Source organism: Rhamphochromis longiceps, linkage group LG22 (assembly GCF_057381845.1).
Source record: "Rhamphochromis longiceps isolate RC_006_pf linkage group LG22, R_longiceps_female_GT1.1, whole genome shotgun sequence".
Taxonomy (NCBI): domain Eukaryota; kingdom Metazoa; phylum Chordata; class Actinopteri; order Cichliformes; family Cichlidae; genus Rhamphochromis; species Rhamphochromis longiceps.
The window spans coordinates 35,108,555-35,122,192 of NC_140577.1; the positions used below are offsets into that span (position 1 = coordinate 35,108,555).

The window sequence follows — 13,638 nt, forward strand, 5'->3', positions numbered from 1 at the left end:
AAAAACCATCAAGTGCTACAATTAAACTGTCTGACATGAGGACGCCCCAGGAAAGGAAGACCAAGAGTCCCTCTGCTGCTGAGGATACATTCATCTGATGATGAGTCCACAGCTGAGATCTTTGGTTCCACCTGCCGTGTGTTTGTGCAACACAGAACGGTGAATGATGGTCTCTACATGCAAGGTTCCCACCGTGAAGCATGAGGAGGTGTGATGGTGTCGGGGGCTTTGCTGGTGACACTGTTGGGGATTTATTCAAAACTGAGGGAGAGATGGAGTGCTGCCTCCACAGTCTGGCCTCCACAGTCACCTGACCTAAACCCAGTGGGGATGGTTTGGGATGAGATGGAGGAACAACAAGAGCTCAGCATCTCTGAACTCCTTCAGGACTGTTGGAAACCATTTCAGGTGACGACCTCATGAAGAGAGAGAATGCCGAGAGTGAGCAAAGCAGCAATCAAAGCAAAGAGTGGCTACTTTAGAGAATCTAAAATATAAAACATGCTTTGAATTATTTCACACTTTTTTTATTTACCACATAATTCCATATGTGTGCATTCATAGTTAGTTTTGATGAGAATCTACAATGTAAATAGTCATGAATGTACATGTACATGTACTATAGTACATGTACAGTAGCGGTTATTGATACGGGCGACACGGGCGGTTGCCCGGGGCGGCATCATGGTGGGGGACGGCATCACGGGCATCGACGTCATGCCAGTGCATAGTGGGGATGGCATAGGCACCGATTGGTTTTCTATCGCCCTCCGTTTGCGAGGTGCGTCTGCTGCTTGCGGCACAGGGAGGAGGGGGTGGGGTGGCGGGGGATTCTCTGACTGGCTGGAGCAGCATCTAATAACCAACTCGCAAAATAAAACAAAATAAAACAAAACAACAAACACGAAAACACCAGACATCATGATACAGACTTATAATTTGCATCGATGTTTTTTTGAAGTTCTATACGCGAAAAGTGAGCGCGAGAGCCCTCGGTGCGCCTGCTCGCTGCTGAAGTCAAAGTAAAGTTTATTGTCATCTCCGCTACATACAGTCCAGTATATAGAGAGACGAGACGACGAAGCTCCAGCTACAGCAGTGCAAGTAAACAAACAATAAATATAAGAAGAGTAAGAAAATAAATACACACTTTAGGACTCGGGGTAAAGGGATCAATAACAATTTAAAATTTATAATTTACAGTTGATGATTTAAAGTCTCACACAACCCGTCGAAAGGGGAGGGGCCGGCTGCTTCCAGATAGAGCGCATTTCATTTATAATGTTGTAAATCCAAGCCCATCATGTATTCATGATTTGAATCCTGGGTTGTGTGAAATCTCAGAAATAAACCCTAGACAAAGTGAATCTGTGAACTAAGGTGTAGGTCTTTTAGGTTATGTTGTGGTGATCCTCGTGTTGGGGGATTTGTGTTCATACTGGAGTGCAAAATTAAAACCAAGATGGACAAGAAAAGTTCAAAGCCATCAGGTGCTCAGTTTAGAAAAAGGAGAAAAGAAGAGGAGGAGAAACGAGCTAAAGATACAGGTGTGTGTGTGTTTCTCTGGTGAAATTCAGTATGGTTCCAACAACAGTTTTATGTTAATGTATAATCCTTAATATGTTTTATGTGAGTGTGGTGTGTGTGTGTGTGTGTGGGGGGGGGGGGGGGGGGGCAGAGGGAGTGTTCGCCCGGGGCGCCAAACAGGCTAGGACCGCCACTGTACATGTATATGTTCTATATACACTATAGGTCCATATAGCGTATACCACTACCAGGTATTGGTATACGCTACCTGTCAAAAGTTTGGACACAACTTCTCATTTAATGGTTTTTCTTTCTTTTCATGACCATGTGAGTGCATGGACCTCATTGGGCTGTTTCCCAACAAGCTGAGCAAGGAGATCAGGGTAGCTAAGAGGAGCTAAAGAAAGCTAAAGAAAACGAACAGCTTCTCAGCCAGTGACCCAGAATCCGTTTGGAGAGGCCTGCAGCACATCACCAAATACAAGAGTCCCTCCCCTAGCCCTGGTTGCTCATGACCTTAACACCTTCTACTGCAGATTTTAAAGACAACCCCCTAAAAATCCCATCTGCTCACCCTCAACTCACACCTACACAAAAAGACTACCTGCAGTCTCAATTCCCCCCACACACCCCCGCCCTCTGACTCCCTACCTGCACTAAAGATCTGTGAGGAAGACGTGGGTCTACACTTGCAGAGACAGAAGACCAGAAAGGCTCCAGGATCTGACGACATGCCCCCCTTGAGCCTGAAAATCTGTGTGACCAACTGGCCCCCAATCTTCACCTGGATTATTAACAGATCTCTGGAACTGTGCTCCCTCCTGCTTCACACACTCCACCAAAGAAGTCCACCATCACAGGGCTAAATGACTACAGGCCCGAGGCCCTGACAGGATTATGGATGACTGTCTGGTCCCACCCTTTTCGATAGCTAATAAACATTTGCACTTCTAATTTCTTCATTTTTGTGTGAAGTACAGTTAGCCCCCTATTTTGTTGGAGAAAGACAGAGCTAGGTTTTTTTGGCGAGGGGGGGGGGGGGTGCGTCTCTACATTAGCAGTGGACTTGAAATCAAACAAGAAATATATGTTTGAACTGTAGACTAAACACCTAATGCTGACAGATATTTGTGTTTTATTCGTTTTTTGTGTGTTGCTTCAGAAAACATAAGTTGATAAATCTACATATAAATACCATAGTGCAAAACATTCACTAGTTTTTTCACATGTGCATTCAATTCATGTTTTCAACTCATTTTTATTTCTTTTATGCTTGTTTATAGTTTGCTATATTTATGCTTTGGTTGAATTGTTTATTTTTGGATTTACTGGAAGCATTAATTGTTTCACTTCTTCTTTTTTTTTTTTTTGCTTTTTTCTGGTGTTGGACAGGTTCTTGGAGACAAGCCACCGCTGTCAGAGGGAGGTGATGATGATGACACAGAGGCAGACATGTCTAACAGAAAGATGGCTAAACTATATATGGTACAGTATTATCATCAACAAACACTGAAAAAAATCGACAAAGATCTTTTTTGTCTAATAGTTAGAATGTTTCCCCAAACACTGTCATAACTCTGAATCCTGCTAGCTGTTGCTGATGATACACAGCTACACAGCAACAGCAGATACAGCAGCTGGACCTTTAGCTGCAACACTCTGTGAGGCAAACTGCACACAAACTGTTTGTGTTTGTTGAGCTGATAGAAACATTATATTTGAAATTACCTCCCACTTAAAAAGTATTACTCCCTTTATGCTTGCATGTCTCTAAATCTAGCTAGATGCTGAAGTGTCGCAACCGCAACTTATGGACACCTGCAGTCGCTCTGGTGTGCAAAAAAAAACCCAAACAAAACAACAAGACGCCACTTCATCGCCTGACTTTGACACACAGTTTTGCATCTTTCACTTCTTTTTGTACAACAGTCCCTGGTGGTTAATATGCAAACACGACTGCCTTAATGAGTTACTGTTACTGTCAAATCAGTTTGATGGCCCGCAATGACATGAAATAATAACTCCCCTCAAATCCCTTAAACCAAAAATAACGTTTTGAAAATGAAAAAGTAGAAAGTAGAGATTTGCTTAAAGATGTAGGGAGTAAAAGTAAAAAGTTGTCAGAATAATAACTACTCAAGTAAAGTACAGATACCAGAAAATTCTACTTAAGTACAGTAACAGAGTATTTGTACTCCACCTCTGCATCATTCACACATTTAAACACATTCATATAAGAACTTTTTCTGTTTGTTTTCTATCTAACATTTGCACAAATTCTTAAATGAAGTCAAGAACCATCATATAACTTTTTATTATTATTATTATTATTATTACCAGGTGTCTGATGCATCAGGATCCATGACAGTGACTGTTGTGAAGGAAGAAAACCCCTTCCTGCAGAGTGACCTACTATCAGATGAATGCTTCATCCTGGATCACGGCAAAAACAAAATGATATTTGTATGGAAAGGTGCTCAAACAGTGTTAGCTAAGAGATTCTGGGACTTGCTTTGAATGGCTTGTTATAAGTGAAATAAGCTACCCAGTTTCATATCAGCATTGATTTCATCTATTTTTTTCCTGCAGGACATAATGCTAATCCCAATGAAAGAAAAGAGGCCATGAAAACAGCTGAGAACTTCATCAAGCAGATGGGCTACCCAGCAAACACACAGGTTTACTTTCAGTTTCACTTCATGGAAACTGGACATATTTTCACATTATTCTTTGAAAGTTTCCTGTAAGTAAAAGTACAGGACTATTGGAAAACTATCCTGTATTGGAAATGGAAATAGTTCCAGTGATGTTCCTCCTGATGGTCCTGCAGATTCAGGTGCTTCCAGAAGGAGGAGAGACTCCCATGTTCAAGCAGTTCTTCCTGGACTGGAAGGAGAGAGATCAGAGTGAGGGTTTTGGGAAGGTGTTCACCACTGAGAAGGTTGCCGAGATTCAGCAAGTTGAGTTTGATGCCTCAAAACTTCATGAGTCCCACCACATGGCAGCTCAGTATAACATGGTGGATGATGGGAGTGGAGAAACACAGGTGAATGAACTGTACTGTATGTCTGTGTATGTTCTCAGTCATCGAGGTCGTGGTAATCTGGACTTTTTAAAGTTTCTTGAAGAAAAGAAAGAAAGAAAGAGTGATCCTTACCTTTAAGTGCAGATGTACAGGTGACTCTTGTCCTGTTGAAGTGGTCTTAACGCTCACTCACATCTTGTGTGATTTGATCCCGATAGGGTGAGGCAAGGTCTCACAGTGGTTTCACCCGAAACCTCTGCTGATAATGACCCACACCCTTTCCAAACCTTGGCTCATGTGATGATGCACATGATCGATAGTTGGTCAACAACCCTCTTAAGGCACAACACCCACTAGGGTTTAAATACCTGAGACTCTCCACCATTTGGTTTTAGAACTGAAGAAGAAGAAGAAACTGAAAGAAGTCCTGTCTCTTTCTTTCCAAGCTCCCTAGAACTCTAAAAGTAGTGTCCATGTGAAACTATGCTGGTGCTTCACTTGTTACCTTTATCATTTTCTCTTTAGAGTTCACCGTCTTTGGGGTAACGTGGTTAATCCGACCGTTTTTGTTTTTTCCTGTTTTACCAGGAATACTGTGGAGACACAGTAACAATTTCCCACAAAAAATAAAAGAATAAAAAAAATAAATCTTCATTTCTGTGTTGTGGACCTGTAAAAAAAATTCAGTTCAATTCAGTTTTATTCATATAGCACCAAACAACAATTGCCTCAAGGCACTAAGATACATACACACTTTACTACTAAAAATATTCACTCGTCCATCTAAACCGTTGAATTCAGGCGTTCCAATAGCTTTCATGGCCACAGGTGTGTGAAATCAAGTACCTGAGCATGCATCAGAATCCTGGTTCATTTGTGCTTAAAGACTACTGATGACATTGGGGATAAGACAGTGTTCAAATGGTGAGACTTACACTACCAGTCGAAAGTTTTAGAACACCCCCATTTTTCCAGATTTTTATTGAGAATTATGCAGTTTAATGTCTCATTGCACTCTGAAATGAAAGCATAGTACCAATAAGCAATTGGAATCAAATAAATCATGGAATCAGTTTATAGACCAAGTGGACCCGTCCTTTCACCTACTCGACGGCCTACAAAGATGCTGCGTGATGAATCGAAGATTTCAAACTTTGATTCATCAGTCCATAATACCTTCTTCCAGTCTTCAGTAGCCCAGTCGCAGTGTTTCATGGCCCAGACAAGCCTCTTTGTCTTATTCTGCCATCTTAGGGATGGCTTTCTTGCTGCAACTCATCCTGTCAAACCTGCAGTTTGCTCCAGCTTCTGAGCCTTTTGATGGTGAAGGAAACTGGACTCACTGACACCTTGACTTTCATTGCAGTTTCTCTGTAGGACAGACCTACATTTATAAGTGATGGTCTGTCTCTCTTCCAATGTTAATTGCCTTTTTCTCGCTATTTTTGTAGCAACACACTACTTTCTGCAGTACTGTTCGACTGATGCTCACAAGGGTATGATGCCACAGTGTGCTCCAACACTGCTTTCATGCAGACAGAGCGCGTTGGAAGTCATCCAGAGAAGTTGGAACATCTGTAGGAATTAGCAGCACCAGCTTTCAAAGCTTGATCAAACTCCTTTGCTGCAGAACAGATTTAAACTGTTGGCCCATGTTGTGTTCCCTGAAAAACCTTTTAATGTAATTCTGAAATGTACTTTTTTTCAGTTTTGGGCAACCTTACCTTTTATTTTAACCTCTGGCAGTTCACCACTTACCTTTGTACCATTTCAAACTATTCACTGGACTTGAACGACATGAATTGCAATAAATAACTGGAAAAATTGGGGTTTTCTAAAACCTTTGAGCGGTATTGTAAATAAAATTAAATTACACTGAAAATTGACAAGCAGCTGCTGGGCAGCCAACTAGTTAACACGGAGAAGAAGACAGCAGTTGTGGTAGTGGTGGCAATCATCAGAAAGAAGGAGAGAAGAAAACAGAAGCACGAGGGGCTATAGGTGTGCTTCAGACTGTGGCTCTGAAACTGCTGTTGCTCTTTGAGCCTCAGTGAACTTTAGGTGGAGACCTCCATGTACTATAAGGAGCTTTCATGTCTTGACATTGGTGGCATTGATGTCCTTGTGTAGCCAGTTTATTATTCCACCTGAGTATCTGATGCCTGGTAATCTGTATGTATTGATAGCATGGGTCTTATTCTTATCACTGAGATGGCTTCTCAGCACTTGTCTTACCTTCTAAATTGGTACACTCCAGTGAGATCTTTGAGGTCTCGCAGGAGCTTCTAGTTGTCCCTAGGTCTAGATTAAAACACAGAGGAGATCGGACTTTTGCTGTGACTGCTCTAAAACTGTGGACTAAACTGCCTTTACATATCAGATCCTCTCCAACACTGGATACTTTTAAAACTCGTCTAAAGGCCCATTTTTACTCCTTGGCTTTTAAGGCCAGTCAGGTCTGTCATTATTTTATTATTTTCTTATCCTTAATTTTACTTTCTTTTTAAATTTTATCTGATTATTCTATTGTACAGTACTTTGGTCAACAGTTGTTGTTTTTAAAAGTGCTATATAAAGTAAAATTAATTTGCTTTGATTCTGGAGCTATTTGGCTGTAGGTGACATGATTCATGTTGGCACATGATACTAGGAACACTGCTTTGAGGGAAGATGAGTTGACCTATTGCAACAGCAAATCAGTTTTTGTTGAAAATTATTATGGTGTTACTAGAGAAATAACTATTCTTATTTTTCTCATTTTATAGATCTGGAGGGTGGAGAGCAGTGGTAGGGTCCCTGTTGATCCTAAGAACTATGGTCAGTTCTACGGTGGAGACTGCTACATCATCCTGTACACTTACAGGAAGGGGCAGATAATCTACACCTGGTATGAGTTCAGAAACTGAGCTACTTTGCATCCAATACACATGCTCTGATTCTCACCACCAAATGTCCTGTCACTGCTGATGCTGGTAAAAAGTGGTGCACCCCCAGGACTAGTCGACCTTTAGGGCACACTCCACATGGTCACTGGCCCTTTTGACACCATGCTATTTCCCTGCTTTCAGAAAATATGAGGGGGGTGGAGTCTCACTGTTATCTCTGTATTTAACACTGAAGCAGCTGAAACTGAGCAGCCCCGTCCACTAACTGACCAGATCAAGACTTCGTATTATGCTCTGCTCACTGTATATGTATGCCAACACGTTCTCATCCCAAAACGTAACATATTACAAAATCGACAAATCATCTGTATGTTACGCTTTCGGAAACAGGAGGAAAGATGAGAACCTTTTGGACTGAATCATTTATTGTGATTGGAAAACACTATCTAACACGATTAAGGTTGTGGTTTAGGTTAGGGAGCATCATCCTATTGGATTCCATCCACAATCCGGCATGTATCACAGGGACGTGGAAGGTTACCTTTCGCATTCCTATGGAGCGCCTCGGGACGTGGCGGTATGTTACGCGTCGGGAATGAGAACAGTCTCTGTATGCTATTCTCATTACCAAGCAAGATGAAAGGACAAAGAATCCAAAATCGAATTCCAACATCATTATTAGACCAAGGGAATAAAACATCTTCAGGAAAGTGATAATGAAATCAATCAATGGAATAAAATCTGGGGGAGCATATTTTGGAGGGAGACATTAAAATACCAATCTGAGCCCTAAAGTTGAATCTGTTCATCTGGACGTAGCGTTCAGTCACTCATTCAAGTGTCTTCTTTGGTCTTAGGTGATTGCAGGTTCCCCAACCATATAAACAGTACATTTGCATAATGACTGAAACTTGCACCTGTAGTCTGCAGTCAGCTGAGACTGTAGAAGTCACCTGGATGAGTGACAAAACATTTCTCCCATTGAAAACGCTACATCCAGGTGAGCAGAATCAACTTTTTGGGATTTCCATACTTGGAAGATTGAGCATAAAAAATTGTGAGACAAGGGTATCACAACAGTTTGTACACTGACTGGACCTTTTAGAAGGTTTGCAGAATTACAAAGGGGATTTACAAGGTAATTACAAGTAAGGGATTACTGTATCAAAAAAAAACTGAAACGGGAGAATTAAGGGAAGTTGACATACTAATTGACATCCTGAGTTATGCCTACAAGAAGAATACTACAAGAATGATTTGAAAAACAGATCAGGCTGATGGATCAAAATATAATGAATAAAGGATTCATGGTGATACAGGAAGGCAACGTGGGAAAAAGAACTCAACGCTGGCATATTGCAAAAGGACAAGCGTTCAGTGTTAAGTGAGGAAACCTCATCCAGAAGGTCAAAGAAGTGGAGAATGTTTGGGGAAAAAATGTTCATTTTATTTTGCATATCAGAAAACATTCTCCAAGCTATTGGAGCCATGTCGGCGGTTCCAAAGCTTGGAGAATGTTCTTCTGAGAAACCTTTGTCTGATACTCAGTGTTACACCACTCCAGGACAACTTGGTGTAAACAGCAGAACCGAGTTTATTTGGGTACTTCAGAACCGTGGCTTTCACATACAGAGCCCAAAAATACACTCTTCTTCTTTTCCTTTTTCGAACATAGTTTTTCTTTTTTCGTGACTGCCCCCTACTGGTGGAAAAACATGTAGCAACCAAAAATCCAAACATATAGTTGAATAACACAAATACCAACAGATTTATGCAATGTTTTGGACATATTTTAGCTTTACACTTTACCAAGTGCTACATCAGTAACATTTTGAAATATGAGATTCTCTATGTGATTTCTGTCTTTTTAATCAGAATACAGGTTTTTGTTATTGTTTTTCTTAAAAAGGAGAGTGGTATCTATGTAAATATTGTTAGTAGACTTTTAAAAAATTACAAAAACCTAGTATTCAATTAAATTTTATTTATACAGCGCCAAAACCCAACAACAGTCACCTTCTGGTGCTTTATACTGAAAGGTAGACCCTACAATAATACATACAGAGAAAAACCCAACAATCATATGACCCCCTATGAGCAAGCACTTTGGCGACAGTGGGAAGGAAAAACTCCCTTTTAACAGGAAGAAACCTCCGGCAGAACCAGGCTCAGGGAGGGGCGGGGCCATCTGCTGTGATTGGTTGGAGGTGAGGGGAAGAAGAGAGGACAAGAAACATGCTGTGGAAGAGAGACAGAGATTAATAATAACTAATGATCAAATGCAAAGTAGTGTATAAACACAAACAGTGAATGATAAGACGTCAGAGAAGAAGAAACAGCCAGTGCATGATGGGAATCCCCCGGCAGCCTATGTCTATTGCAGCATAGCTAAGGGAGGATTCAGGGTCACCTGGTCCAGCCCTAACTATATGCTTTAGCAAAAAGGAAAGTTTGAAGCCTAATCTTGAAAGTAGAGATAGTGTCTGTCTCCTGAATCCAAACTGGAAGCTGGTTCCACAGAAGAGGGGCCTGAAAACTGAAGGCTCTGCCTCCCATTCTACTTTTAAATACTCTAGGAACAACAAGTAGGCCTGCACAGCGAGAGCGAAGTGCTCTAATAGGGTGATATGGTACTACAAGGTCATTGAATTGAATTGAATTGAATTGAATTGAATTGAATTGAATTGAATTGAATGAATGCTTTATTGGCCATATGCAGGTTGCCCCGCAGAGGAATAGGACCCCCCGACTTACACACACAACAAAGACATCACATGGGAATACAGTCGGAGATCGTCAGCGTTGCAGAGAAAACACTGAAAAATTACACAACAATGGGAAAAAGTACAAGAGGAAAAAAGAGACCTCTTCTCACGCTGGGCACCTATGGGAGGACAGCATGAGAACAGGAAACAAAAAAAACTCCTCTGCACAGAGAGCACATTAATGTCCACATCACAACATTAGAGCACGTGACTAGCCACAGGGGTGGATAGGGGGGTGGGGGGTAATCCGAAGGACCACAGCAGTCGTCCTATACGTCCTATACGTCCTATACCATTCCAGCGCGGCGCGCAGACCCGCCGTCTGTCTTCCCCCGCAGGAAACAAGCATCGAAGGCGTTTGGAAAGGGAGGGGGATGAGTGCGTGCTTATCAGTGTAAGTGTGTGTGTGTGCGTGTCCAGAGTTCAGCTGAGACAGTGTCCTTCGCCCCATCAGGCTAAGTAAACAGTCTGCCAGCCAACCCAGGTGGCCTTGCATGGGATGGGAAGAATAGTCATCACACAGTCGTTATCAAGGAGTTGTTTTGGTGGGCTCCAGCCTTGGGCCTGAGCAGCTGGCGCCGTGGTGTCCATATGTTGAATATTGTTGATTAATTAATACATTAAGATAAGATGGGGCCTGATTATTGTCACAGGTCGGTGACTCAGTTATTTTTGGTTTTTGTACTTTTACTTTTGATTTTATTATGAATTATGACTGTTTGTGTTTTGGTTTCTGTCCTAGTATTTCTAGCTCCCTAGTTTTGTAGAACTTCCTGAGTTCTAGTTTTTAGGCTTTGTTATTTGGTTTGGTGTTAATTCTGTGCTCCCTCTGATCTGTGTCAGCCCTGCCTGTGTACCCCCTCTAGTGTAGTCAGGTCTCTGTGTAGAGCCCGCGTCTCTGAGTCTCTGTCTTCGTGTGTGTTTTGAGTTTCCTGTTTTACTTTGAAGGTTCGTGTCTGATGTCAGCGTGTTCAGTTTTACTTGCCTCCTGTCTCGTTAGCTCCCGGTGTCTTTCTGCATCTCCCTGTTTCTCCGTTTCATGTTTGGTTTTTGCTTGTTTTCCCAGTTTAGGTTTTCTCAGTTCTGCTTTCGCCACCCTCGTCTTTGTTGTATGTTCACTCACCATAAATAAAGCTCCTTCACATCAGTAGTGCCTGCATCTTGGGTCCTTTAATAATTCCACACGGTTTGCCCTGCTAACCATGACAATTATTTAAGACCTTGTATGTGAGGAGCAGGATTTTGAATTCAATTCTGGATTAAACAGGGCTCAAATTTTAAATTCAAATGACTAGTCCTAAGTGTGGATGATAATGCATCATCCATAATACAGAATCTTTATTACAAAATGAGGGTAATTGAAAGTTTTTCTCATAGAGCTGAGGAAGCTCCCATCACAGAACACCCTATGGACAGCTAAGACTCCTAATACAGTGAATCACAGTGAATCACAGCTACATGAACATGAATGTTTGTCTATTTGTTTGGTAGTTTTTTCTGATTATTTTCAATTTTTTCACATTTTACTAAATCAAAGTGGGAGAATGGACTGAGTGAACCAAAGTAAAAAGGTTCCCACTGGAAATCCATAACAATGAGCTGGTGACAAAGTTATTTTATGCATTTTTATTTTAAGAATATAGATTGGTTCACTTTCTAGATTTACTGTAACTTGACTAACTGAATATTGATTACTATTACTGTCTCCTGCAGGCAGGGAGCCAGCTGCTCTGTGGATGAGCTAACTGCCTCAGCGTTCCTGACCGTAGAGCTGGATCGTTCACTGGGAGGGAATGCGGTTCAGGTACAACACCAGTGTCAAATAAATATGAGAAGCACTGATTGCTTTGTTAATTATTCTAAATGCACAGTACTGTGCAAAATCTTGAGCCACTCCTCATTTCTTTATATTTTGCTAGAAAATAGGAAGTTGGTGCAGTGATTCATTGAAACATGCTAAGAGTGTATACCATGTACCTGACCCTAACCCAATACAGACAGGAGCTAACGTAATGGCCCTTCTTTTATGCACATTTGTGGAAAGCTTGTTGAAAGCCTTCCCAGACTGTTGGCTGGGTCATATTAAACCCTCTGGATTAAGAAATCACTCAATTTGATATTCGTGTGATGGCAGACGAGCAAATACTTTTGACACTAGAGTGTAGATCATTCATAATGGAATCAGGTCCATAATCAGCAATGGATCACAGATGTGATACCAAAGGAGCAGGAAGCCAGGCAAGCTCCGCCCCTGAAGCACATAAGCAGACCTACACATGCACACACACACAGACAGAAAACGGGCGAGTCGACCAGAAACACTTTAAATTGTCCTGTGAAAAATAATTGTCTTCAACTTTCTTTAACTGGTATGTTAAAAACCAGTTTGCTTCATATGGTTTCAGGTCAGAGTGCCTCAGGGTAAAGAACCCCCACATCTGCTCAGTCTTTTTAAATCTAAACCCCTCATTGTGTATAAGAGCGGCACATCCCGCCTGGGCGATCATCCTCCTCCACCTCCTACGCGACTCTTCCAAGTCAGACGGAACCTGGGCACCATCACCAGGATTGCTGAGGTAAACCATTTCCTGACTGTCGTTAGTAAAGTAATGATGTGTTTATGCAAAGATGCTGAACTTCTTGTCTGTTTTAGGTTGATGCCAGTGCCGCCAGCCTAAACTCTAATGATGCCTTCTTTCTGAGGACCCCTGATGGGCAGGGCTTTCTGTGGATAGGCAAAGGGGCCAGTGAGGAAGAGGAAAAGGGAGCTGAGTACATGAGCAAAGAGCTGAACTGCAGCTGCAAACGCATCACTGAAGGACAAGAACCAGGTCATGATCAACACTTGGCATACATATACCAAATGTCTGTATCCATATGATACGCACACGCAGACACAAGCTCCCATAGGTCTGCATGTTTTCACACAGTATAGACGTTGTCAGGCTAGCAGCAGCGGGTCGAATCTATTAAGCCGGGTTTCTCACTAACGTGTTCAATATTCCAGCCACGAGAGGCTCTGAGCTGCTGCTTTTAGTAGTGTCCAGAAACAGTGATGAGCAACAGGTGAGTGATTAGCGGCAGGTGAGTATGTCAAAGGCAGGAGCCTGAGTGATGCAGGAGCAGGAGGGAGGGGAACAGAGATTTAAACTAAAACAAAAACACATGTAGTCTTGCAGGGCTGGCCGGGCACACACAGGGACCATGACAGACATAAAGTTTTATTTTGAACACTTGTTGCAAAAAGGAAAATCTCCATTCAAAAGAAACCAAATACAAATATGATAGAAAGTGAAGATTTTTACCAGCGCTCATGTCTCAGTTTGCAACATGAGGACTTGGACTTTTCACCTCTGCCCAGGAGGTCATGTTTTTACAACCAACCTTCCAGTTAGTGTCCAACTTATTGGTTTGGTTTACCATCTCACAGTAGTCG

The 13,638-nt window shown here is 41.9% G+C and overlaps 1 protein-coding gene across 1 annotated transcript in view; it reads left to right on the forward strand.

Moving 5' to 3' along the window:
• The window catches only part of scin (scinderin), a 39,165-nt gene that overhangs the window by 9,618 nt on the left and 15,909 nt on the right, over positions 1-13,638 (forward strand). Inside the window, exons 5-12 of the mRNA XM_085396725.1 lie at positions 2,920-3,012; positions 3,868-4,000; positions 4,117-4,205; positions 4,358-4,573; positions 7,318-7,439; positions 11,916-12,006; positions 12,608-12,778; positions 12,856-13,033. Of these exons, the coding sequence (XP_085252851.1) occupies positions 2,920-3,012; positions 3,868-4,000; positions 4,117-4,205; positions 4,358-4,573; positions 7,318-7,439; positions 11,916-12,006; positions 12,608-12,778; positions 12,856-13,033 (1,093 nt within the window). The remainder of the gene's footprint in view (positions 1-2,919; positions 3,013-3,867; positions 4,001-4,116; positions 4,206-4,357; positions 4,574-7,317; positions 7,440-11,915; positions 12,007-12,607; positions 12,779-12,855; positions 13,034-13,638) is intronic.